Below are 27,665 nucleotides of genomic sequence, written 5' to 3'. Positions count from 1 at the left end.
GGGAATTAAAAGCAAAAATGAACTATTGGGACCTCATGAAGATAAAAACCTTCTGCACTACAAAGGAAACAATCAACAAAACTAAAAGGCAACCAACGGAATGGGAAAAGATATTTGCAAATGACATATGCGACAAAGGGCTAGTATCCAAAATCTATAAAGAGCTCACCAAACTCCACACCCGAACAACTAATAATCCATTGAAGAAATGGGCAGAAAACATGAATAGACACTTCTCTAAAGATGACATCCAGATGGCCAACAGGCACATGAAAAGATGCTCAACGTCACTCCTCATCAGGGAAATACAAATCAAAACCACACTCAGATATCAACTCATGCCAGTCAGAGTGGCCAAAATGAACAAATGAGACTATAGATGCTGGCGAGGATGTGGAGAAACAGGAACCCTCTTGCACTGTTGGTGGGAATGCAAACTGGTGCAGCCACTCTGGAAAACAGTGTGGAGGTTCCTCAAAAAATTAAAAATAGATCTACCCTATGACCCAGCAATAGCACTGCTAGGAATTTACCCAAGGGATACAGGGGTACTGATGCATAGGGGCACTTGCACCCCAACGTTTATAGCAGCACTCTCAACAATAGCCAAATTATGGAAACAGCCTAAATGTCCATCAACTGATGAATGGATAAAGAAATTGTGGTTTATATACACAAGGGAATGCTATGTGGCAATGAGAAAGAATGAAATATGGCCTTTTGTAGCAATGTGGATGGAACTGGAGAGTGTTACGCTATGTGAAATGTCATACAGAGAAACACAGATACCATATGTTTTCACTCTTACGTGGATCCTGAGAAACTTAACAGAAGACCATGGGGGAGGGGGAAAAAAAGAGGTTAGAGAGGGTGAGAGCCAAAGCATAAGAGACTCTTAAAAACTGAGAACAAACTGAGGGTTGATGGGGGGTGGGAGGGAGGGGAGGAAGGGTGATGGGTATTGAGGAGGGCACCTGTTGGGATGAGCACTGGGTGTTGTATGGAAACCAATTTGACAATAAATTTCATATTAATTTTTTTAGCGTTTATTCATTTTTGAAAGAGAATGCGAGCAGGGGAGGGGCAGAGAATGAGAGAGACACAGAATCTGAAGCAGGCTCCAGGCTCTGAGCTGTCAGCACAGAGCCCAGCACAGGGCTCGAACTCACGAGCCATGAGATCATGACCTGAGCTGAAGTTGGACGCTTAACAGAGCCACCCAGGTGCCCCAGTCATTTCTTTTCTTAGTATCATCTCAGTTTAGCATTGTGAGCTTACCACCAATTTATATATGTAAAAGATTGTGGAAGGTGGCAAGACAGTATAAAATTTTGTGTCTTACAAGTATTAATCTAAAACAACATTTTTAAAAATCAGTATGTAGTGTTTTCTACATAGTATTAAAAACATAATTCATTACTTATCTTCTAAATATACCAAGGTTAGTTTGGATAAATGCAAATTTCTACTCTGACATTACTTGATGGCTAGAGGGAAAGAAAATATCAGACAGTTATAAGGTTAAGAAGAAGCCATATGGATAAATTTGTTAGATTACTTAAGAGTTAATAAGTATAACATTAGAAGCCAAATGGGCATTGAAGATTCAAAAGCCAGGATTGTAGCAATTTTAAGAAGCATAGACTAGAATAGGTTTGTGTCTGTGGGATTTAGTAATGCTGGCTTATAGGTAGGGTAGTAAGTAAACATAACATAATCCATAAGACTTAGCTCCAGGGAGGCATGCTACACATTTGTGGGGTAGGTATGGACACTAGCAGACAGAATATACAAGTGAATAAGTGTGTTTTGAATACCTACTTGTGTTTCAACACTTTATGTATTTCTAATGATTCTAAAATAAGTATTATCTCATTTCTCAAATGGAAAATGTTAGACAAAGAAAGATTAGATGGCTTATCCAATCCCCATAACCTCCTAGTGGCAGTGACAGGATATAAATCCCTATTTTCTGGCCCCACTCAGTATTCTTTTGATTATTTTGTGGTACATTTTCTAGAAAAGAAGCTTGATGTTTCCTTTGCTGGGTGCTAAAATGGCATGATGTAGATAGAAATAAATGGAAATTTCTTATTGTAGTATAGGTAGAGGAGATCAGTTCCTTATACCTAAAAATGGAATTAAATAGCTTTTTTAAGGACTTAATCAAAAATTAAGTCAGACTGCCAAGAAATACAAAGTGGAGAAAAGTGATCCTCATCACTTAATGTAGCTGAACATTTTGGACCTGAACACAGTTGTCAGATACTTTACCATTTTTATTGCTGTGGATTGGATTTTTTTCAAATTCTTCATTTTCCTTTTAAAGTAACAATTTCCACACTGCTAATGAAATTTTAGGAGAGGTATCACTGTAAGTTTCAAACTATGTTCTGTTTGTTGAAATATTTTTTCTCGTTCAAAAGAAAATGTTCAGAGTTTAAAATTTTGGTGATTCTTCTTTAAAAAAATTTTTAATGTTTATTCATTTTTGAGAGACGGGGAGAGAGAGAGAGAGACAGAGCACCAGGAGGGAAGGAGCAGAGAGAGAGGGAGACACAGAATCTGAAGCAGGCTCTAGGCTCTGACCTATCTGCACAGAGCCCAAAGCCATGGGCTTTAGCCCACAAGCCGTGAGATCATGACTTGAGCTAAAGTCGAATGCTTAACCAACTGAGCCACCCAGGTGCCCCCAAATTTTGGTGATTCTTTATCGAACTTCCCCCCAACTGAAAACTGAATGTGGTCCTTGTTATTGTTTTTTGAAAGATTTTTACTGTCATAATATCTTAACATTTGAGAAACATATGAAGAGAACATCAGATCATGGTCTTTTTGTACTAGAAGTCACCTAATTGCATACCCATTCCTGAAAGATAAGAAAACTGAGACTAAATCAGGTTAATGCTTTGATCAGAGTTGTATAATTTGTCAGTAACAGAATAGGACCCAGAAAGCACCCTTTGCTCAGTGCTTTTTCAATGTAGAAAGGCAGTTATGAATTAGATTCTTGAATGTGTTTTCCTCTGAGAGTTTATTTTTAAGTATATTTGCTTCATGACTGAATCACTGTGTGATGGGAGATGTCTATAAATGATATAATCAGGGGCAGGTGTTCCTTTTACTTGGACAGTGTGCATTATGGGAATTTAGTAGTGCAGACAAAAAAATGTTCAGGTCCAAACTTCCTTCATTTGATAAGGGTATGTGGAAAATGATGATCATTTTTCCCCCTAAAGAGATTACAGAATTTATATCCCTTTGGAATCCACAGTGAAACTTTGAAAATACTACAAATATTTCTTTTGGAAGCAGATGTATGTAATATGCTTGTTTTTCAAATTAGCTGATCATAAATACTTTATATACTGTATTTAGTACTGAATTATAGCTCTCTAAATTACTTTTAAATATAAGAAAAGAGGGAAGTCTTAACAAGGCAAAAATACTTCTGTTTGTAGTAATGGGAAGTAAATTACCTTGTAAAAATTTTAATTTTCCCAAGGTAAGAATAATACAAACCCTCAAAATTCAAGCTTGTGCATAGTCCTCTTCTTATTATTATTATTACTCATTTATTTATTCAGCTGACATTTGTTGAGCAGCTGGTATGGCTAGCTGCTGGAAGTACTGGACTAAATCAGCAGTCTCTCTGCCCTTGTCAGACACCCTCCCCCTCACTCTCCTGCTCCAGACACCAGGATCTTCCTTCAAACCCTCCAACCTGCTGAGCCTCCTGCCATCTCATGGCATTTGCACATCTGTTTCCTCTGCCTCCTCCTTTTCTCTTCTCAATCTAGTTGATTTCTACTCATCCTCGAGATGGCAGGAAGAACTTCCAGGATCCCTTAATCCCATTGCTTTATGCTATCACAATTCATCTTTGTTTGCAGAGAAATGTTTGTTTGTTTGTTTAACTCCAAGCTACAGAAAGGAAGTATCTGTGTCTGTTTTAGTAGCCATTATTTTCCCATGGCCTTGCACCTAACAGGCACTCAAACAAAATTTGTTGAATGAATGAATGTCCTCCTGAGACCTATCAGCTATTTGTGGATGCAGTTAATTAAAAAAAAATAATTATATAAAAATGCGAAAAATGTGGGGATATGAAGAAGTAAATTAATAACCTTTAAGAAGTGAGGAGGTAATTGAGGAAGGCTTCTCAAGAGGAAATGATACCTGTGTTATATCCTGGAGGATACCCAGGAATTTGTCAGATGAGGTGTATGAGTGAGGAATTATGCATTTTGTATTAAGGGAAAAAGCAAAAACAAAGGCAGGAAATGGAAAGAATATAATATGTTTAAAAATACTGCTTTTGTATTAGCATTACCAAAATCAATATTGTACTGTCGCCTTATATATAGAACTTTAACAACACCTCTTCAATAAAAAAAGATTTATGCACCCACTATGCTGGGAGAATAGATTAATATCTGCCTAGCTTGCAAACCAATTTCTTCTCAGTGGGTTTGTTCTGAGAAGTTCACCTTAAAAAAATGGCAAGACGGGACGAGGTGGGACATTTCACAGCTTGAATGAAAATGTGGTACATAAGAAAAATGTATTCTCCAAACTTACTTTTGAACAAGTTTCTCTTTTCTCTTTCTCTTTCTGTATACTTAAAGTTGAAAACTTAGGTGTCTCATCATATGAAATTCATGTATTGGAAGAATATCCATTTTAGGTGTGGGAAATAAAGGAGTCAAAAAGAAGTATACCTCTATCACAGAGTTTCCCTTGACAAAGGGAGATTCATTTGCCTCCCTGACTACTCCCACCATCCTAGGTTCTAATGCGTCTTTTCATTGTTGACAAATTAGGTTTGCCTACACTGACTACCCAAATGTGGAATTGGTTACTGAAGCAGTCTCATCAAAACTGTTATTGATGAAGTAAAGAAGAGATCACTTGGAGAAATGAAATAATGAGTACCAAGTCATTGCTAAGTGTAACTCATCATGCTATGTATCTGTAGACATGTTTGGCTCTGTGGTGTGGCTGCTAATTTCATTATAAACCTTATGGATGCACTAGCACTTATATCTTACATATTTTATTCCTCATGATCTCTCCTGGTTATACTTTTTTTTTTTTCAAAATTATACCACTTCACTTCTGTATTCTACAAGCTCCCTTGAATTGGCTTGGAAGATATTTTTCATTTATGTTTTTCATTTATTGAGCAGCTACTATGAGCATGACGTTGTTGGTGCTCTTCATAATTATCTCATTTAATTTTCACAGGAACCACGTGGTAATTATTATTTTACAATTTCACCATAAAACTGTGCTTCCCAGTAGCTACTGAAAAACAGTGCTCATTTATTCCATTGTATTCTCCATTGTTTGTAGATAATCATACATACAATTTACAATGATTTACGTTATTGAGCACTTATAAGGCAGGCACTAAATGTTTTACATATGTTAATTTTTTTAAATCATCCCTATAATGGTATGATGTCTAGCCTATAATTAGCAAGATATAGGAAAAAGTTGGGGGCACAAAGAATTTAAATAATTGTTCTGGGATCACAAAGCTAATAAGGATAGAGCTGGGTTTAAATCCAGAATCCATCACACTACATTTTCTTTTATGGTGTTTTGTGATAAGTACTTAATGGATTGTATATGGGTAAAAGAAGAGAGATCAGTTAAGAGATGATCTGTTTGCGACTGAGATGAATCCAGAAGTAGTTGAGCAGAGAGCTCTATGCCACTTTCAGTAGATGGTAGTAAATACTTCTAGTCTTTCACATATCTTCCTCAAGTTCTATATTTCTTGGCCTGCCCATAAGAGACACAGACACAGACACACGCACACACACACACACACACACACACACACACACAGTCTGAAGAAAAAAAATCCACTTATTGTATTTTTAGCGTTATATTGGTGTTGAAGCTAGAGGAGTGAACAGATGGGGGTACCTCTAAACTTGGAGCAAGTCTGTGTATCTCTCACCTCTCCATTACCATACCTTCGCATCATGAGAATGTATATTCATGAGTCTGACTTCTTCACTGTGAGCTTCTTGAAGGCAGAGCCCATGTCTTGTTCATATTGGTATCTTTACCATCTACCTAAATACCTAGCAAATAACAAATGCACTGTACGTATTTGTTGATTGAGGAAGTAGGGAAGGAAGGAAAGAACAAAAGAACGAAGGAAATAATATGTTAAGATTCCACAGACCATGAACACATTTAAGTTCTATTACCTTCACTGGAATTCTTCATTCAGCTTTCTTAAATTTAATCGTGCATGTAACATACTATGACAGCATTGTCAGTGTTATAATGAGAAGCATAGTCAATGGAATTTTCCATTTTTACAAAAATATATATTATTTTCCCCTAGCTTTTTTATTTTCCTATTTTTACAGTTTAAATTGTATCAAGCTGTAGGCAGCTAATTTTGATGACTATGTTCAAGGTATTATTTCTGAATTTGTGTCCTTTAGCTTGTAAGCTAATTTTTTTAAGAATAATTTTTTGTAAGAATGTTCTGATAATGATCAGGCCATTTTCACATTAGTTCCTTTACCAAGCAGTGCCATTGCCTGAAATTTTGGTCCACCTTAAGATATGAATTAAATTGTGAAGATTAAGCATTTATATTCTTATCTGTTTTTCTCCCATATTCATTAATTTCCTGAAAGTTCTGCATATTCTTCATGTGCAATGTTAGCATCAACTCTTAGGCATAAACTCCTAAGGACTGGAATAATGTCTAAGTTATTTCAGAGAGAACCTCATAGGAAGTAATAGTGGTCTGCACAGCAACTTTAATGGGGACATTTTGGCCTTTACTTTTTTTTTTGCTGCAGTATATAATGTTCCAAATGTTGCATAGTGACATAATTATTTTGGGCTTGGTCATGATTATAGATGTCAAATATGTTTTTATTTTATCTATTTTGACTTCTATTTGTGATATTATAGAATGTTTCTAATTGCTTTTATTTTGTCTGTCTGGTATTTCTGTTGCAAAGACTGATCTTCCTAATTTCTTGATGGGTAATTTACATATAAGAAAATGCTTTGTAAAGATATCAGGATCTGCAAGTATTATTGCTGAGTACTTTGTGAAGTAAATGAGGAGTTTTGTTAGATTGTTTTTTAAGGCAACCATTTATGGAATATATAGCATAATAATGCTATAACATGCATGGCTTTTATCTGTTATATCAGAAAATCTTTCTCAGGTTCTCTGGGGCTACTGGCTATCATTACAAGGAGAACTACTAGAGAAATGAAGTGATGATGCCTACAGGCTGGGCTTTGGAGAAAGTCAGACCTGGATAAGAGTCCTGAATCTGGATTTCACAAACTGTGAGGCAAGCTCTGACATTATCATATGCTATTAAGATTTTAGAATGAAATAGAAGAGAAAACTGTCAATCACAGACCCTTAGGGTATTTTTATTAACTTCTTAATGATCACCAGGATCACAGAAATAGGAAATAAAATATTTCAAACCTAAAACAGAGAAGGGAATTGTGTACCTTATTGTCTTTATCTTTAAAGTGAGAATTACAACAGTACCTATCCCATCAGGTTCTTGTAAAGATATAGTAAGTTAATATTTATATCTGCCTCATCGAGTGAATATGAAGATTAAATGAGATAATACTTTTAAAACATGGCATAGCGCTAGCATATAGTACTAGCTTTAAATAAATATTTACTCAATAAATTAAACAAAATATAAACATTTTCCATTATATGTGTATATTATTTACATAAGTGTGAAGAAAAATTATTAAAAGATATATTTTTTTGCAAACATTAACAGCAGTAACTGGAGTTATTACTAAAATTCTGGCTGCCTTTTTTATCCAGTTTCAAATTAATCTATTTCCAAGAAAACCAACAGCAAAGACAAAAGAACACAACCATTTCTCACTGAAAGAGGAAATAGAAGAGACACCAGGAAAGTGAACCAGCTGTTGCATTCCAATGTGGTAATTGCTTTGATAAAGGAACCCACAGGGTGCTTTTGGAGATTGGAATGGCAAGAACCAGGGAGCTCCATGAGAAACACCTAAACTGGATTCTGAAGCAGGCTTCAAGTGTGGCTTTTGAGGCAGAGAACATACTGGAATGCTTAGAGGCTGAAAAATGACTTGTGCTCATAGAACCAGAGGGCTCTAGAGTAGGACATGTGGTATAGCTGGAACTGTAGGAATGAATCAGGTAGGAGCCAAGGCTTAAAGGTCATTTTGTCAAAAATTCTCCTGTAAGCAGGAGAATGTCATGATCTTTAAAAAAAATTGTGCTGAATACATTCTTCTTTTACTTAGGATAATCAACATAGATTCCAATTAGGAATGAATATTTAAATTTAAATTTAATTTAAATTAATTGTGTGCAGGCAGGTGTTTACTTTTTGAAAGGGGGAAATGACATCCTTTTTATGGAGGAAAACTTTTAGGTAAATTGTGTAGGTTGCACTCATGAAACTGAATAGTTCCAACAGGAAGAAAATCCAGATCTGGCTATTGCTCTCCAAATCTGTTCTTTCAGCACCTGAAATATAGTCGCTGTTGCACTTAGAAAGAAAAAAAAAACCTAGACAAATCTCTTTTACATGAACTAAGTCCAGTTTATTTTTAACCGTCTTCAAGTAAACTTCAGTAAATCCTCCCCTTCACCAGCACAGAACTTAGAACATAGTGGTTTTTTCATAACTTTAAGTTGAATTATTCCTACTGTGCTATAATACCTAGATAGCTAACATGTGGATAAATTTGTTTCTGAATTCTATTGTTGGTGAATGATATAGTATTATTTTAAGGCCAAATAGTTTCTTCCACTGTTGTTTTAACTTATTGAGTCCCTTCAGTACTTGTGCTATCACTCACTCACTGTTTATTTGAGGAGACCTAACCCTTTGTTCTGTTAGCTTTTGTGAACCACCAGCTACTCAGAAGTATATTCCATTGTTAAAACTCTTTTTAAAAACTCTTGACTGAATCTTTCAGAAGACTTTTGGAGTTTTCAGGGAAAGGAAAAGAGACTATGGCAGCATCATTGGTTAGTTTTTCCTTGGTCAATTCAAATGACCAAAGTAAAAAAATTTAAAATTACACAGGATATTGTGATTTTAGTTGCCAGTGTCAAAGTATGTTAAATTTTAAATTACATGTTATACTTGCTCATTACAAAAAAAAGAACTCAAGCCGTATAACATTGTATAAAGTTAAATCTAAAATACTAGCCCACTGCCCTTAAGTAGGTTTACATATTTACAGATATTATTTTTTCATAGTTAGTGTGTCACATAAATCCAGGAATTGTATCATAATAAATAGCCTATTTTATTTGTTGATTAAACTATTTGACTTTTTTTCTATTTTATGTCTTTATTATTAGAAACCAAATAACAGTCTGTTATTACTGTATTACTATTATTGTTATATTATTTCTGAAATTGCCTTCACATAAGTCACAAAAAATACAGCTTTTTCAGTTTTGAAACTTACTGATAAGTTGACTTTTAGGGCATCTATGACTAATATATATCACTTTTTTGTTACCTTCATGTAGAGGCTTCATTGACATTAAGTTAAACATACAACAGGTGGTTCAAAATTTGAGAAGATAATTTGCACAGCATATGGATATGCTATAAAAAATTATGTCTTTTTTTTTTCTAAGAAGCCTGGAAAGATCCTCAATATAAATCAAAGAGTTTATGACACTACTGGGGATATAGTCCAGGTGAAATAAGATTATTGAGTAGTAGGAAAGCTATAATAAAAACTGTCAGTACTGTCACCCAGTTCCCTCTAAGGTCTGTAAAGGATCAAAAGTATATTGAGCATCATCTAACAGCTGCCTAGAATGTGAGGGGAACCACAATTGTGATGAGCAACAGTATGCTGGGTTGGAAAAAATACACATAACTTGTAGTTAAGTTGAAAATGGTAGGTAGGATTATAAAATGTATTGTGAGGCTTGATTTTTTGAAAATGGCTACCTGCTAACTAAACATGTAACTGATTTTATTATGGGTATATGTATTCACATGTATATAAACTTATTCAAATTAAAATGGCATATAAGTACAGGTATTTTATTAATTATAAATAGTTACCTAGGGAAAGACCATATTTGTACATAGATAGTATATAGGAAAGTGCTACCCTTCCATGGAGGGTAAGAAGTTCTTTATTGCTACCTTACCATGTGGCAGCAATTGAGAAGAGGAAGGGAGTGCTTTTGGCCTTGGGCTCAGAAGAAGGAAATGTGCAGCTGTCTTTTGTCATCCTGAATCCGCTTTCATCAGACACCAGCTGCCTCTACCATGCTGCCTAAGTCCATTCCCAGTGAGGTCAAAGTCATATACCGGAGGTACAGTGGTGGGGAAGTCAGTGCCAGGTCTGCCCTTGCCCCGAAGATCTGCTCCATGGTCTGTCTCCAAAAAAGGTTAGTGATGATATTGCCAAGGCAACTGGTGATTTGGAGGATCTGAGGATTACAGTGAAACTGAACACTTAGAACAGAAAGGACCAGATTGAGGTGGTACCTTCTGCCTCTGCCCTGAATTTCAAAGCCATCAAGGAACCGCCAAGAGACAGAAAGAAGCAGAAAAATATTAAGCACAGTGGAAATATCACTTTTGATGATATTGTCAACATTGCCCCACAGATGCAGCACCAGTCTTTAGCCAGAATACTCTCCGGAACCATTAAAGAGATCCTGTGGGCTGCAAGGTTGATGGCAGCCACCCTCACGACATCATAGATGATGTCATTAGTGGTTCTGTGGAATGCCCAGCTACGTAAGAACCACAATGGAAAATATTTCAGTAAAGGATCATTTGACAGCCAAAAAAAAAAAAAAAAAAAAGGAAGGGAGAAATATGCCTAACATAGGCATGAAAATATGGAGGTACTAGGAGATGATCTGTGGAGCAGGAATAAAGAAAAGCCTCTTTTATCACATATATTCTCATATTTACAATTTGCATTCCTCAGATAAATGCTTGGCTATACATCCATAATAAAGATAAGTTACACTTTTAGTAAGGATATAGGTATTTTCAAAAGCACAAACTTCACAGTATATTGTGTAGTCCAACCTGTCATCTTAGAATTTAACTAATTTTTAAGAGGAGATTATTTTTTACCTCATACTATTAGCATGGAGCAACAAACCGAAGCCCTAAGAAGAAAGGATTCAGTATAAATAGCCTTGGATCACTGATGAGATTGTCATGTGTTTTAGGGATTTGATTCCTGAAGAAGTGCAGTGAATAACGAGTTTTCCCTAAACATGTATGAGCAACTCCATATGGGCCAACTGCTAGCATAGATACTGAGAACCAAAGATGAATTATAGTCTCTGCCCTGGATGAATCTGTAGTCTTTTTGTTTTATTTTGTCTTGTTTTTGGATTGCATTAGGTAGAAGTTTCTTTTCCCCTCATTCCTTTCATTCATTCTCTCATTCCACATTATTGGTACTTAAAATGTATATGATCCATGGTAGCTGCTGTGTGTCTTACAGAGAGCAACAAATATGCAGCCAGAACTTGCTTTTGATAGTAAGCTCTGGTATACTCATATCTACACATGGTAAAATCCCACTTATGCTCCTACTCTAGCATAAGTATCTCTGTCAAAGAAGGCTTCTCTGATTCTTCTGAGATAGAAATAATTTCTCTTCCTTTTGAAAACTCATAATGAGAAAATGAAGACTTTAAGCATATATTTATGTTTGTCAGATATCCACTCTTTTTACTGTCTATAAATAGCAGTAAAACATTGTGCTGTGACTCTTAAGCAACTCCTTCCACGTTAGAGAAAGTACCATATAACTTTCAGAGCATTTTAATGATTATAAGAAAGCCTGTTAAGTAACTAAAGAAGTACATATTATTAATGTGAATATATAATTTAAAAATTTATAATAAATTTCTGAAGTACAAATTATTCTCTGCGTTTGCATGTGAGAAAGCTGATGCCCAGAGAATTTAAGTCATTTGCCTAAAGTCTTAAAACCAATAAAGTGAAGTCAGTAATTAAATATGGGCACTCAAGCACCAGAGCCTTCTCTCTTCACCTGTGTGCTATGCTTTCTCAGTGAGTACATTTAAAGGCTTTGGAGAAGCAAGCACATTTGAGCACTTAGTTAACATTACAGTTTACATAAGTGTGTGTGTGTGTGTGTGTGTGTGTGTGTGTGTGTATACACATATACATATTCAGTCTTATTTTTGCTGGCTGTTTTTAGAATAGCCACATTTTGCAAGGAACTCTAACCTAGGTACATGGCTTATCACTATGTCATTACTGCAAGACAGAGAAAGCTCTTTACCTTCTTCTTGAATCTAGCATCTTCCTTAGTCTCCTTAAGTATTCTCAATCCCCACCATCTTTAAGATGGATAAAGAATGGTTTCCTAAGAGAGTTGCCAAGAAGACCACCCCTTCAGGACATAAAGCAGAGCTTTTATCAATGATATTCTCTGTTTTTCTTAATTATTAAAGTCTGCCTCTGTAGACTGCAAGTGACTGGGATCAAATTATATTAGAGATTTTAATATCTAGATGTCTCCTAGGCAGAAAAACATTAAATAAATATTTTTATCTTTGTTTTATATTCGTCGACTTTAACTGTTTCTATATTATTGATACATAAAAAACATGAATGTGTAATATTAATTAATAGTTGCAGTAACTTATATTTTATTCCATTTCAACAATTTCAACAATAGTTGCTAGGTATGATGCTCTACTCTTTAAATAAATTGGTAACAGAGAGAAATTGGAAATGAGGGTGCTCTTCCCGTGCTACTACAACCTTTAGTGATCCCATTCTCCCCCGTAAGTCTTAGCGTAATTATCATCAGTACCATACATTTGGCAAATACATTTTGTTTTCTTTACACATTATGATACTGTTGTTTGGTAATGTTATTTAAATCTTGTCTTATTGTTTAGTATTTCTATTTCTAATATTTTAAAGCCCCAGTAGATTCTGAAAGCCTTGAGGATTGACTCCCCTTCCTTTAGTTAGACTTGTTTCTCTTTTCATACCCACTTGGTTTTATCTTCTGTATGTAGCAGTGGTGTGTTTATTTTCTTTCAGCGACTCTTCCTACAGTTATTCAGGTACAATGATTCCACCCCATCCTTTTTTTCCACCTGTGTGCGACACAAAAACTGATTTTCAATTTCCATCTTCTCTTGTAAGAAAGAGAAAAATCTAAGTTTAAACTGCTCTTAAGAGCAGCATCCTCAAAGACTTATGATGATACTCTCTTTGTGTAGTAAAATAGGAAAATGTGTTTAAAAATTTTTCAGAAGGTTGTATGCACTAAGTTTTTATGGAACTGTTTTATTTACTTGTAGGATAAGATATACATGAATTTGTGGCTTCTTCTGCTCTTGAGGTTTTTTAGCATACTTAATTAAAAAAATAAAATATGTTTAAAAAGTGTTTTTCTAATAGAAGTGGCTATAACAAAGTTATTAAAATGTAATAAAATTAGCTTCCTAAATTTAGGAATTAGTGCCTCAATGACTACTAAGGTTATATAAGCCTTTGAAACCATGTGAGATTGTAAAACCCTAATGTTTTCATCTTGACTTGAGAAGCTTCTTGAAACCTTTTACTTTTTTTTCCCTTAAACTAAAATTGGACTCCAAGAGAGAGGATACTGTAGCCTTTTTCTAGCTGTGACATCTTAACTGCTTTTTTCTGTCTTCAAATTACTCTGGCAAGGAGGCAGTGATGTTGCAAAGAGATAAGGTCAGTAGAACATCATCTTTTAAAATTCTAACCTGTCTTCATACGTGAATGGGATAGTCCTGAGTGTAAGATGGTAAATGCATTTTAGTAGTTTCCTCGACTGCCTTGGCCACTGGTCTCCTTATGCTTCTGGGAGATTTCTGGAGCCTCAATACTCTCATCTATGAAGTGGAAATAAAAGCCATCTTATTAATTTTTAAGAATCAGTCATATATGAAGATCAAAAATGAGTATCAAAATTTAACTGAAGGCCTTCCTTTTAATTAAAAATATACAAAAAGTGTAAAAGACATTTTTTAGCCACTCATATCTGAGAAAACCAGTAATTCTCTGATATAGACTACAGAAAGATTGTAGAAGAGTTTTTAACTATGTTTTATCACTAGACTCATGATCATGATAATCCAACAAGATATTTTGAGTATTGGTCCTATGAATTGTGTTCTGTTCTAAATATTGCTTGTTTTGAACTGTCTTAAAACACCTATAAATGAATGGTAATTTCTAGAGGATAAATAGCTCTAGTTAAAAATTATGTTTTCATATTACCTACAAATTATGTAATTATTAAAAGTCTAAAACATGAATATCACTGGTTCAGCATCACCAAGACACACTGGTGCACAACTTAAAAAGTTCAGTTACCTTTAACAATGTTGCTATACCTTCCCAGCCAGCTGACTGTAGAAGCTGGGCCAAGATATATATTACGAATATTCAAAGTTAGTTCCAAATATCCCTGAGCTAGTAAGAATTTGTTGTGTAATTAGAGAAGCAGAGTCAGGAAACATATAGGAGAGGCTATTAATTTTTTTTTAATATATGAAATTTATTGTCAAATTGGTTTCCATACAACACCCAGTGCTCATCCCAAAAGGTGCCCTCCTCAATACCCATCACCCACCCTCTCCTCCCTCCACCCCCCAACAACCCTCAGTTTGTTCTCAGTTTTTAACAGTCTCTTATGCTTTGGCTCTCTCCCACTCTAACCTCTTTTTTTTTTTTCCGTCCCCTCCCCAATGGGTTTCTGTTAAGTTTCTCAGGATCCACATAAGAGTGAAACCATATGGTATCTGTCTTTCTCTGTATGGCTTATTTCACTTAGCATCACACTCTCCAGTTCCATCCACGTTGCTACAAAGGGCCATATTTCATTCTTTCTCATTGCCACGTAGTATTCCATTGTGTATATAAACCACAATTTCTTTATCCATTCATCAGTTGATGGACATTTAGGCTCTTTCCATATTTTGGCTATTGTTGAGAGTGCTGCTATGAACACTGGGGTACAAGTGGCCCTATGCATCAGTACTTCTGTATCCCTTGGATAAATTCCTAGCAGTGCTATTGCTGGATCATAGGGTAGGTCTATTTTTAATTTTCTGAGGAACCTCCACACTGCTTTCCAGAGCGGCTGCACCAATTTGCATTCCCACCAACAGTGCAAGAGGGTTCCCGTTTCTCCACATCCTCTCCAGCATCGATAGTCTCCTGATTTGTTCATTTTGGCCACTCTGACTGGCGTGAGGTAATATCTGAGTGTGGTTTTGATTTGTATTTCCCTGATAAGGAGCGACGTTGAACATCTTTTCATGTGCCTGTTGGCCATCCAGATGTCTTCTTTAGAGAAGTGTCTATTCATGTTTTCTGCCCATTTCTTCACTGGGTTATTAGTTGTTCGGGTGTGGAGTTTGGTGAGCTCTTTATAGATTTTGGATACTAGCCCTTTGTCCGATATGTCATTTGCATATATCTTTTCCCATTCCGTTGGTTGCCTTTTAGTTTTGTTGGTTGTTTCCTTTGCTGTGCAGAAGCTTTTTATCTTCATAAGGTCCCAGTAATTCACTTTTGCTTTTAATTCCCTTGCCTTTGGGGATGTGTCGAGTAAGAGATTGCTACGGCTGAGGTCAGAGAGGTCTTTTCCTGCTTTCTCCTCTAAGGTTTTGATGGTTTCCTGTCTCACATTTAGGTCCTTTATCCATTTTGAGTTTATTTTTGTGAATGGTGTGAGAAAGTGGTCTAGTTTCAACCTTCTGCATGTTGCTGTCCAGTTCTCCCAGCACCATTTGTTAAAGAGACTGTCTTTTTTCCATTGGATGTTCTTTCCTGCTTTGTCAAAGATGAGTTGGCCATACTTTTGTGGGTCTAGTTCTGGGGTTTCTATTCTATTCCATTGGTCTATGTGTCTGTTTTTGTGCCAATACCATGCTGTCTTGATGATGACAGCTTTGTAGTAGAGGCTAAAGTCTGGGATTGTGATGCCTCCTGCTTTGGTCTTCTTCTTCAAAATTACTTTGGCTATTCAGGGCCTTTTGTGGTTCCATATGAATTTTAGGATTGCTTGTTCTAGTTTTGAGAAGAATGCTGGTGCAATTTTTATTGGGATTGCATTGAATGTGTAGATAGCTTTGGGTAGTATTGACATTTTGACAATATTTATTCTTCTAATCCATGAGCAGGGAATGTCTTTCCATTTCTTTAAATCTTCTTCATTTACCTTCATAAGCTTTCTGTAGTTTTCAGCATACAGATCTTTTACATCTTTGGTTAGATTTATTCCTAGGTATTTTATGCTTCTTGGTGCAATTGTGAATGGGATCAGTTTCTTTATTTGTCTGTCTGTTGCTTCATTGTTAGTGTATAAGAATGCAACTGATTTCTGTACATTGATTTTGTATCCTGCAACTTTGCTGAATTCATGTATCAGTTCTAGCAGACTTTTGGTGGATTCCATCGGATTTTCCATGTATAATATCATGTCATCTGCAAAAAGCGAAAGCTTGACTTCATCTTTGCCAATTTTGATGCCTTTGATTTCCTTTTGTTGTCTGATTGCTGATGCTAGAATTTCCAGCACTATGTTAAACAACAGCAGTGAGAGTGGGCATCCCTGTCGTGTTCCTGATCTCAGGGAAAAAGCTCTCAGTTTTTCCCCGTTGAGGATGATGTTAGCTGTGGGCTTTTCATAAATGGCTTTTATGATCTTTAAGTATGTTCCTTCTATCCCGACTTTCTCAAGGGTTTTTGTTAAGAAAGGGTCCTGGATTTTGTCAAAGGCCTTTTCTGCATCGATTGACAGGATCATATGGTTCTTCTCTTTTTTTTTGTTAATGTGATGTATCACGTTGATTGATTTCCGAATGTTGAACCAGCCCTGCATCCCAGGAATGAATCCCACTTGATCATGGTGAATAATTCTTTTTATATGCCATTGAATTCGATTTGCTAGTATCTTATTGAGAATTTTTGCATCCATATTCATCAGGGATATTGGCCTGTAGTTCTCTTTTTTTACTGGGTCTCTGTCTGGTTTAGGAATCAAAGTAATACTGGCTTCATAGAAGGAGTCTGGAAGTTTTCCTTCCCTTTCTATTTCTTGGAATAGCTTGAGAAGGATAGGTATTATCTCTGCTTTAGACGTCTGGTAGAACTTCCCTGGGAAGCGTTCTGGTCCTGGACTCTTATTTGTTGGGAGATTTTTGATAACCGATTCAATTTCTTCGCTGGTTATGGGTCTGTTAAGCTTTCTATTTCCTCCTGATTGAGTTTTGGAAGAGTGTGGGTGTTTAGGAATTTGTCCATTTCTTCCAGATTGTCCAGTTTGTTGGCATATAATTTTTCATAGTATTCCCTGATAATTCTTTGTATCTCTGAGGGATTGGTTGTAATAATTCCATTTTCATTCATGATTTTATCTATTTGGGTCATCTCCCTTTTCTTTCTTTTTTTTTTCAACGTTTATTTATTTTTGGGACAGAGAGAGACAGAGCATGAATGGGCGAGGGGCAGAGAGAGAGGGAGACACAAAACGGAAACAGGCTCCAGGCTCTGAGCCATCAGCCCAGAGCCCAACACAGGGCTCGAACTCACGGACCGCGAGATTGTGACCTGGCTGAAGTCGGACGCTTAACCGACTGCGCCACCCAGGCGCCCCTCCCTTTTCTTTTTGAGAAGCCTGGCTAGAGGTTTTTCGATTTTGTTTATTTTTTCAAAAAACCAGCTCTTGGTTTCATTGATCTGCTCTACAGTTTTTTTAGATTCTATATTGTTTATTTCTGCTCTGATCTTTATTATTTCTCTTCTTCTGCTGGGTTTAGGCTGCCTTTGCTGTTCTGCTTCTAGTTCCTTTAGGTGTGCTGTTAGATTTTGTATTTGGGATTTTTCTTGTTTCTTGAGATAGGCCTGGATTGCAATGTATTTTCCTCTCAGGACTGCCTTCGCTGTGTCCCAAAGCGTTTGGATTGTTGTATTTTCATTTTCGTTTGTTTATATATTTTTAAATTTTTTCTCTAGTTGCCTGGTTGACCCACTCATTCGTTAGTAGGGTGTTCTTTAACCTCCATGCTTTTGGAGGTTTTCCAGACTTTTTCCTGTGGTTGATTTCTAGCTTCATAGCATTGTGGTCTAAAAGTATGCATGGGGGGCGCCTGGGTGGTGCAGTCGGTTAAGCGTCCGATATCAGCCAGGTCATGATCTCGCGGTCCGTGAGTTTGAGCCCCGCGTCACACTCTAGGCTGATGGCTCGGAGCCTGGAGCCTGTTTCCGATTCTGTGTCTCCCTCTCTCTCTGCCCCTCCCCCATTCATGCTCTGTCTCTCTCTGTCCCAAAAATAAATAAAAACAGTGAAGAAAAAAAAATTAAAAAAAAAAAAAAAAAAAAGAAAGTATGCATGGTATAATTTCAATTCTTGTAAACTTAGGAAGGGCTGTTTTGTGACCCAGTATATGATCTATCTTGGAGAATGTTCCATGTGCACTTGAGAAGAAAGTATATTCTGTTGCTTTGGGATGCAGAGTTCTAAATATATCTGTCACGTCCATCTGATCCAATGTCTCATTCAGGGCCCTTGTTTCTTTATTGACCGTGTGTCTAGATGATCTATCCATTTCTGTAAGTGGAGTGTTAAAGTCCCCTGCAATTACCACATTCTTATCAATAAGGTTGCTTATGTTTATGAGTAATTGTTTTATATATTTGGGGGCTCCGGTATTCGACGCATAGACATTTATAATTGTTAGCTCTTCCTGATGGATAGACCCTGTAACTATTATATAATGTCCTTCTTTATCTCTTGTTACAGCCTTGAATTTAAAGTCTAGTTTGTCTGATATAAGTATGGCTACTCCAGCTCTCTTTTGGCTTCCAGTAGCATGATAAATAGTTCTTCATCCCCTCACTCTCAATCTAAAGGTGTCCTCAGGTCTAAAATGAGTCTCTTGGGGCGCCTGGGTGGCGCAGTTGGTTAAGCATCCGACTTCAGCCAGGTCACGATCTCATGGTCCGTGAGTTCGAGCCCCGCGTCGGGCTCTGGGCTGATGGCTCAGAGCCTGGAGCCTGTTTCCGATTCTGTGTCTCCCTCTCTCTCTGCCCCTCCCCCGTTCATGCTCTGTCTCTCTCTGTCCCAAAAATAAATAAACGTTGAAAAAAAATTTTTTTAAAAATAAAATGAGTCTCTTGTAGACAGCAAATAGATGGGTCTTGTTTTTTTATCCATTCTGATACCCTATGTCTTTTGGTTGGCGCATTTAATCCATTTACATTTAGTGTTATTATAGAAAGATAAGGGTTTAGAGTCATTGTGATGTCTGTATGTTTTATGCTTGTAGTGATGTCTCTGGGACTTTGTCTCACAACGTCCCCCTTAGGATCTCTTGTAGGGCTGGTTTAGTGGTGACAAATTCCTTCAGTTTTTGTTTGTTTGGGAAGACCTTTATCTCTCCTTCTATTCTAAATGACAGACTTGCTGGATAAAGGATTCTCGGTTGCATATTTTTTCTGTTTAGCACTCTGAAAATCTCGTGCCAATCCTTTCTGGCCTGCCAAGTTTCAAAAGAGAGATCAGTCACGAGTCTTATAGGTCTCCCTTTATATGTGAGGGCACATTTACCCCTTGCTGCTTTCAGAATTTTCTCTTTATCCTTGTATTTTGCCAGTTTCACTATGATATGTCGTGCAGAAGATCGATTCAAGTTACGTCTGAAGGGAGTTCTCTGTGCCTCTTGGATTTCAGTGCCTTTTTCCTTCCCCAGTTCAGGGAAGTTCTCAGCTATTATTTCTTCAAGTACCCCTTCAGCACCTTTCCCTCTCTCTTCCTCCTCTGGGATACCAATTATGCGTATATAATTTTTTTTAGTGTATCACTTAGTTCTCTAATTTTCCCCTCATACTTCTGGATTTTTATATCTCTCTTTTGCTCAGCTTCCTCTTTTTCCATAACTTTATCTTCTAGTTCACCTATTCTCTCCTCTGCCTCTTCAATCCAAGCCGTGGTGGTTTCCATTTTGTTTTGCATTTCATTTAAAGCGTTTTTCAGCTCCTCGTGACTGTTCCTTAGTCCCTTGATCTCTGTAGCAAGAGATTCTCTGCTGTCCTCTATACTGTTTTCAAGCCCAGCAATTAATTTTATGACTATTATTCTAAATTCACTTTCTGTTATATTATTTAAATCCTTTTTGATCAGCTCATTACTGTTGTTATTTCCTGGAGATTCTTCTGAGGGGAATTCTTCCGTTTGGTCATTTTGGATAGTCTCTGGAGTGGTGAGGACCTGCAGGGCACTTCCCCTGTGCTGTGGTGTATAACTGGAGTTGGTGGGCGGGCCGCAGTCCGACCTGATGTCTGCCCCCAGCCCACCGCTGGGGCCACAATCAGACTGGTGTGTGCCTTCTCTTCCCCTCACCTAGGGGCGAGATTCACTGTGGGGTGGCGTGGCCCGTCTGGGCTACTTGCACACTGCCAGGCTTGTGGTGCTGGGGATCTGGCGTATTAGCTGGGGTGGGTAGGCAAGGTGCACAGGGGCAGGAGGGGCAGGCTTAGCTCGCTTCTCTTTAGGTGATCCACTTCAGGAGGGGCCCCTCTTTCGTGGGCCTCTGGTCTGCGCTTGGCTCCGGAGACTCCGTTCTGCTAATCCTCTGGCGGTTTTCTGGGTTATTTAGGCAGGTGTAGGTGGAATCTAAGTGATCAGCAGGATGCGCGCTGAGCCCAGCGTCCTCCTACGCCGCCATCTTCCTCAATCCTCACGAGAGGCTATTAATTGAATATTGAGAGATGTAAAGAGAATATTTGGAATCTGAGAATTGCTCTTGAATGTTTCTTATATCAGAACATTGAATTGGTCTCATTATGTTTTAAAGATATCAACCATCTTTCTTGGGTCTTTTAATTGTGATGGGATCTGCTACAAGGATTGCAAGCTGTGGAACTCAGATATATATTAAACACTTCCAACCCCCCCCCCCCCCGGGGGTTGATTTACATTCCTTTATTTACATTCCTTCCATTCAATTATGTGCCATTTCAGTAGAAATATTGCCAAATTGGGATAGGATATTAGACTACATATTTGCCTATACTGGTGATTATAGGGTATGGAGGTTAGGTCCTATACCTATCCACTACATTTCAGTTAGTTAGACCTTCCAAATCAAGGTAGATCTTCCAAAGATCTGAGGTAACACAACATCAATGTTAGGAAAATATCTTAAAATTTTTCTAGGTAAATATTAACTTGCTCAGTTTGATTACATATAGACTAGTGTAGATTATACATAGCCTGATCAAACAGTGCTAACTTGATTGAACCCAGTCTAGCAAAAAAAAACAAAGACAATGCAATATGAGTGGGGAAAGGGCAGAGAAGCAGAAAGAGAATCCTAAGCAAGCCTACACCCAGCACCAAGTCTGATTTGAGGCTACATCTCACAACTGTGAGATCATGACCTGAAATGAAATCAGGAGTTGGACACTTAACTGACTCAGCCACCCATGTGCCTCTGATTTATTTTTTTTTTAATTGAGGAAGAAACTGTTATTTAAACTCATGGATTAGAAAATTCTTTAATAAGCATAGGTCACAATTCCAGCTGCTATGGATGCTTAACAATAAAATAAGCAGGCATCTGTTCTCAGATGTGTAAAGAATGAAATGTTCATTTCTTTACTTAGTATAATTTTTTTTTGGTGTTATTCTATAGAGTAAAACTGTCCAAGCTCACTAATATTTGGGGAGAGGAATCATGGCTCCCTTTCCCTGGAGAAAGATCTTTATATCTTTAATAGTTTTTGTCCCTTAAGTAGCAGTACTAAAGTTTTCATACATTTTTTATGGTCATGTTGAATCATGAAGGATTAACATTATTAAGGATTCTATATTTTGCTTTTAATGAAATCCATTGTTATGCCCTCTATTAAATGTGGAAATGAAAAAAGTTTATCACTAGTAAAAAATCTAAGATGTTTCATTGCTTTAAAAAATCTAAAATACTCCTTTTGGTATAAATATAATTATTTGGGGATTAAAAATATTACATGATTGTTTATCTGAATTAACTTTTGGCTCTTATAGTGCATTTAAAAATAAATTGCATTATAACAGAGTAACTTTGAAACATAAAAGGGGAATTAAATGAATGAAGATAAAAACAAGTGTAATTTAAATGTTACTTCTTAGGAAAAATTTATGTAGAATGGTGGTTTACAATAATTGTTGACATATTCCCCTAAGTACTGTGTCTGTGATTTTTCATGGTATCAATCATTTAAAGCAATTTAGGTAATAACATTCTGACATGCATTTCTGCTATTTTATTTACACCATTTGCCTACATCATTGTAATGCAGTACCTTTCTGATTTGGTACAGTAAATGCACTCTGTAATATCTATTATGGCATGGTCAAAGGATAATTTATTGTCAAATAGAAAAATAGGTCAACACTAATGTCACTTGATGATCAACCCTCCCCCCCCAAGTTTAATAAAACATCTCACCAGTATGCATTCCAGTGCAGTGGTTGATATTTTATTAGGACTACCTGGCTATAGCAGTAGTGTAATTACTGAGCTGTCAGAGTGATAAGTGGGATTAATGGCAGCCCGATGCACTTTAGTCTGCAGAGCGCTTAGAGAATTGCAAGATGGTATTATTATCAGAGTCTGCCCATTCTGGCATATTCATGGCACCAAAGAAAAAAAGAATGCTACAATTCAGGTTTGCATTGCCCTGCCTCATTAACATCTGACATTTCCAACAGCTGTTATTTGTGAACTAGCTCAATAATAAAAAGGGAATTATTTGGTAAAGAGGCTTAATAACCACAACTAAAAATCCTTACATTGTCAGTGCTGTTAAGTGAATCTGTTTATGTTGAATTTAAGATTTCTCTAGAAGAACAGGACAATACATTGTGCATTAATTTGGCTCATTCATACCTGCTGACATTATAACTTTATATTTTAATTGCCTTATTATTCAGGCTGGGTATTAGAAAAAAGAAAGGTAGGAAACTTGTGAGTTCATTAGGGATAAGCAGAATCTATATGACATAAATGATATGTATACACATGTACACAGACATATATATATACACACATATACACATATGAAACAAATAAGTACATTTGTTGCTTTATTCCTGTGAATTGCCAGATATTTTTAAAACTGTTGAAATGACTTTTTTTATAAATTAGAAGATACTTAAGATGGCATATTATTTGCCAAATTTCTAGCTATTTTATTTTACTACATAATAGGAGATCCTTTCAAACCACTAATAATGCTCAACAATTTATCCATGTGAAGATAACACATAAAGTATCACCTCATTTCAACATCATAGACCAAATAGATCATGTATTATGCTCTGTTTGCATTGTTTTGCAATGTATGCTGCTGATTACACTTTCAAGAAGTTCTTTTTGAACTCAGTGACAGTGTTTTAGGGAAAAAATCATAAGTATGAGAAGATAGGAATTCAACTAAATGATAAATGTGAATCTAACAATGGCATTTAGAGAAATGATAGGGGAGAGGTTTAATGACTACATTTCAGAGAAGACAATTGATTATGAAAAGCCTTCGGTACTCATTGTGTAAAATTTAATTTAGAGAGAAGGCTAAGGGCACAAACCAGAGAAAAGAGATCAGATTTAAAAACAAGATATTAATTAGGTGCTGAGAAATTGGTTCAGACAATGAAGAGAACTTTCCTACTCACAAAAGAATGACAAGGAGACCAGTATTGTTTTCTCAAAGGAAATGAACCAAGGTCTTTACACATGGAAGTAGATAGAAAATGAGCTAGCTAGTCACCTTTGTCACCAAGCAGTGTAGGATTCATTCTCAATGAAATTCTTGGAGAATTCTGAACTTCTTACAAGAGTGACAGTGGTGTATCTTAAGTTTCAGATCTCCAGCCTGATTCTTCTCTACTCCTGATCTCACTGTGTGACAGGCCAGACTGCATTAGTTTATGTACCTTGTACTTTTCTCCAGACCTGGGTACATATTGACTTATTCTCTTGAGTGACCTTACACTCCAAATCCCACCCTTTTCCTCTTCCCTAATGCCCATTCATTCTTCAGTCTTCCTTTTGAGTGTTACTCCTCCCAATCAGCTTTCCCTGACTCTCCGCCTCCAGTACTACAGTTCCTCTGATATCCTCCCTGAGCATGCTATTTTCACCCAAATTCACATTGACAACTACAGTTGCCTTTTATATGTGTGAACTTCCTCCAAATCGCAAGGTGCATGAGAGTAGGACCATGGTGGTCATCAATTTTATATCCTCATATTCAAGGTTCTGACATGTAACAGGGACTGATTAGATTTTTATTAAGTCAATGAATAAATGAATGAATAACACACATTAATGTGCAAATTAAGGACCATTCTAGCCCGTGGTTTCAGTCCTGAAGTAGTAATTAAACAATCATGATTCTTGCTGTGTGGATCGAACCATGTATAGCAGAATCACCTCAAAGGCTTTTTAGTTTTTTTTTCAAAATAGTTTCCCAAGCCAATAACTCAGACTCAGGAGGGGCTCCTCTGTGGAAACTGTGACATTTACCAAGCTGGTCCTTAGGTACACTAAAGTTTGAACATGTCTCTGTTCGGTTCTCCAGGAAGCAGATTCTGAGATGGGATTAGTATGCAGGAAATTTATTAGAAGGTCAACATTTGTGCAACAGTGAAGGAATCGGGATTGGACAGACAGCCATAATAAAGGCTGCAATGGATTTCTGCAGACTTGTTCCCCAAGTCTGGGCAAGGGGACTGGGCTCTAACCTCTTCATTGACCTGTAATTGGAAGCAGGCTGCTACTAGAAAGGGGACACGACCTTGGTTGAGCCTGTTCTCTTTGACTAAGGGCACAGCAGCAGGGGAATAAATGCTTCATTCTGGAAGGGGGTGGATCTGGGCTATGCATTGAAGCATGTACTACAAAGGCCAGTTGCCGTGTGAATAGTTTGGAGGTTAAAGAACATCAGAAAATTGGAGGAGAGAGAGATGATGGGAGGGAAAGAAGGAGGGATAGAAGAAATGTGGGAGACAAAGTGGGAGGGACGAAGGGCGGAAGAAAGGACGTTACAAGCAGTAAAATGACAGGAACTTTGCTTTTGTGTGTGTATAATAATTGCGGGCTTTAAGGCATACAAAACTTTTATCATTAAAGACTGCATTCTCTGAGCATTGTCAGTTTAGTGAGAGGTCCAAAAAGACTGATTTAGTAAATGAGTGAATGATGTATCTTAAATAAATATGGTCCTTTTAATCTCTAGGAGGAACATGGAGAGAAGGGGCAGTTAACCTGAGTGGTGCTATTTTATACATCTCAGAGGTGTACAAAAAATGAAACCCAGATACTCTATGTTTACTGCTTAAAAAAAGATTTTGTACCTAAAAATAGCACAATTTTATTTGTTCTTACTAGACACTAACTCTGAATGGGTGTAGGGTAGAGAATATATATATAATATTATCTCACTTACCTTATAGTTTCTTTATCTGGTTATTTTATTTCTTAGGTGCCTGAAATGTGCTGATGCCCCCTGTCAGAAGAGCTGTCCAACTAATCTAGATATCAAATCATTCATCACAAGTATTGCAAACAAGGTAAATTCATATTTAGCTCTGCAAATAAAATTAACAGCATTTGATCTTGATGTCTATCTACTATGACCTGTCTTGGTAAATTGGGTTAAAGTATTAGAAATGTGATTTCTATAGGCATGTGAAAATGTAGCACATTTTATTAATTAGCCTCTTCCAAGTTTTGATATAATTATTGTAAAAATGCATGTTTATTGTTTATTGATTTAAAAAATTAGTTTGTGTTGAAATTAATGATTTTTTCATCCAAGGCACTCACTGAATAGATTGACTCTAGCTTAAGCTTGGTAAATGCTTATAGATAGGAACTGTCATTGATTATCAAAACACATTTCAAATTTATTAAATATCTGCTTTAAAATATGTTTTGGTATGAAGCCTGGCACACTGAGACACGTCAAGGAATTGGACTTTTCCCTGGGGCTAAAATTCAAATAATTTTATTTAAGATTCGGAATAATTCATACACACTAGATAGACTTATAACCAAAAAACCCCAACACCAAAATATAGAAAACAGGCTTTTGTGAGCATAAGTAGAACAAAAGGAGTTTTAACCTTTTTTTTAAACCAATGTAAGACTAAGCACAGTTTTTCATTCACTTAGTGAATTTTTGATTAATTAAATGATTAATTAATAGTATCTTTTCTTTGTGAAACGAGTATTTGTGAGCTCTTCGCCAAGTGTCTGATGCTTTATCAAATGAGCAGGAGATGAAGGAGGTCTTCCTATAAGGATGTAGAGAATTCTTTGTTTCACAAGGTTTGACATTTATGTTCTAAAATGCTGTAAAAATCCAATAAATGCTCCTTCAACAACCAGGTACCTTTTTTATAAACATCATTTCTCAATGTCAATTATTTTTAAAAAAGTATTTCAAGAGAAAAATGGTACATTTATATAGTTTTAAGATTTCAAAAGAAAGATTAAAACTTAGGTATACAGTATGATATTAATCTACATGGTCATCTTTATTAGGATTTTAAGTGTAGGTTAAGTTTTAGATTGACCACTTATTGTGAACCCAGGAAAAATTGCTTATTTATGGAAGAAAGACAGCATCTGTCCTACAAGGTTGTGGTGTAAACTAAATACTTGTATGTGAAAATCTCAAACATATTATTATTTAGAAAATAATAATTTATTATTATTTAGAATTATTATTTAGAAAATAATAATTTATTATTATTTAAAAATATTTTGTTGATATGGAATTATTAATTATCCTATTCATTCAATATGGCAAATGGTATACAAGGGATTACTATTTTTATAGCTGTTATATTTATTGAGTAGCTGCTATGTACCAAACACAGTGACAGGTATTGAGTCCCTGCTATGGCCCAGCCTTTTAGAAGTTCATAATTTATAAGCAAAAGCAGGTACATAAAAAATTAAAAAAAAACACTCTAACTATAATTGAATGTGGTTAGTGCTGCAACCTATGCAATCTAGAAAGTGTATTCAGCATGCACAAAAGCAGGAATGTATATATGTGGTAAGTTTAGGCAGATGTAATAAATTCATTTTGGCTATAAAAGGGCCTAGATTACATAAAAAAGAGTGATGGGAAAGAGACAAGGCAATTAGATTGGGATTCACTTGTGAAAATATATTAATTCTATGCTCAATATTTGAGACTTAATCCTAGACGTAGAGGAAATTATCAATGCTTTATATTTGTTTTGTAATTAGGAAGAAGAATTCTAGGAAGTGATCTCATTTATTAACTTCATGGTATACCACACATCTATCATCACAAGACCTTTGTCTTATATGTGAAAATAAATAATTTATGTGAAACTTATATGTGAAACCTTCTTTGTTTAATAATGACTTCACAGAAAAGGAGTGAAACAAAGTGTCCAGAGTTTGAAGTCTAATGTGTTTTGGCTAAAATTATTTCCAAGGTACCAGCCTTGACTTTAAGCATGAGACAATATTACAATTATGATCCATGCTGGCTGGATGTTCCCTAGATATTCCAAAATTCATTATTGATATT

The 27,665-nt window shown here is 36.3% G+C and overlaps 1 protein-coding gene and 1 pseudogene across 4 annotated transcripts in view; both read left to right on the top strand.

Moving 5' to 3' along the window:
• DPYD (dihydropyrimidine dehydrogenase) overlaps window positions 1-27,665 on the top strand; it is an 869,175-nt gene that overhangs the window by 186,877 nt on the left and 654,633 nt on the right. For all 4 annotated transcript variants that reach the window (XM_045036245.1, XM_011284844.4, XM_045036247.1 and 1 more), the window contains one exon: window positions 25,575-25,662. In XM_045036245.1, the coding sequence (XP_044892180.1) occupies window positions 25,575-25,662 (88 nt within the window). The remainder of the gene's footprint in view (window positions 1-25,574; window positions 25,663-27,665) is intronic.
• Window positions 2,597-10,847, top strand: LOC109502489 (annotated as a pseudogene).

This window comes from Felis catus, chromosome C1 (assembly GCF_018350175.1).
Source record: "Felis catus isolate Fca126 chromosome C1, F.catus_Fca126_mat1.0, whole genome shotgun sequence".
NCBI lineage: Eukaryota > Metazoa > Chordata > Mammalia > Carnivora > Felidae > Felis > Felis catus.
The sequence above is the reverse complement of the archived record's forward strand: the minus strand, read 5'-3'. Positions and strand labels throughout refer to the sequence as shown.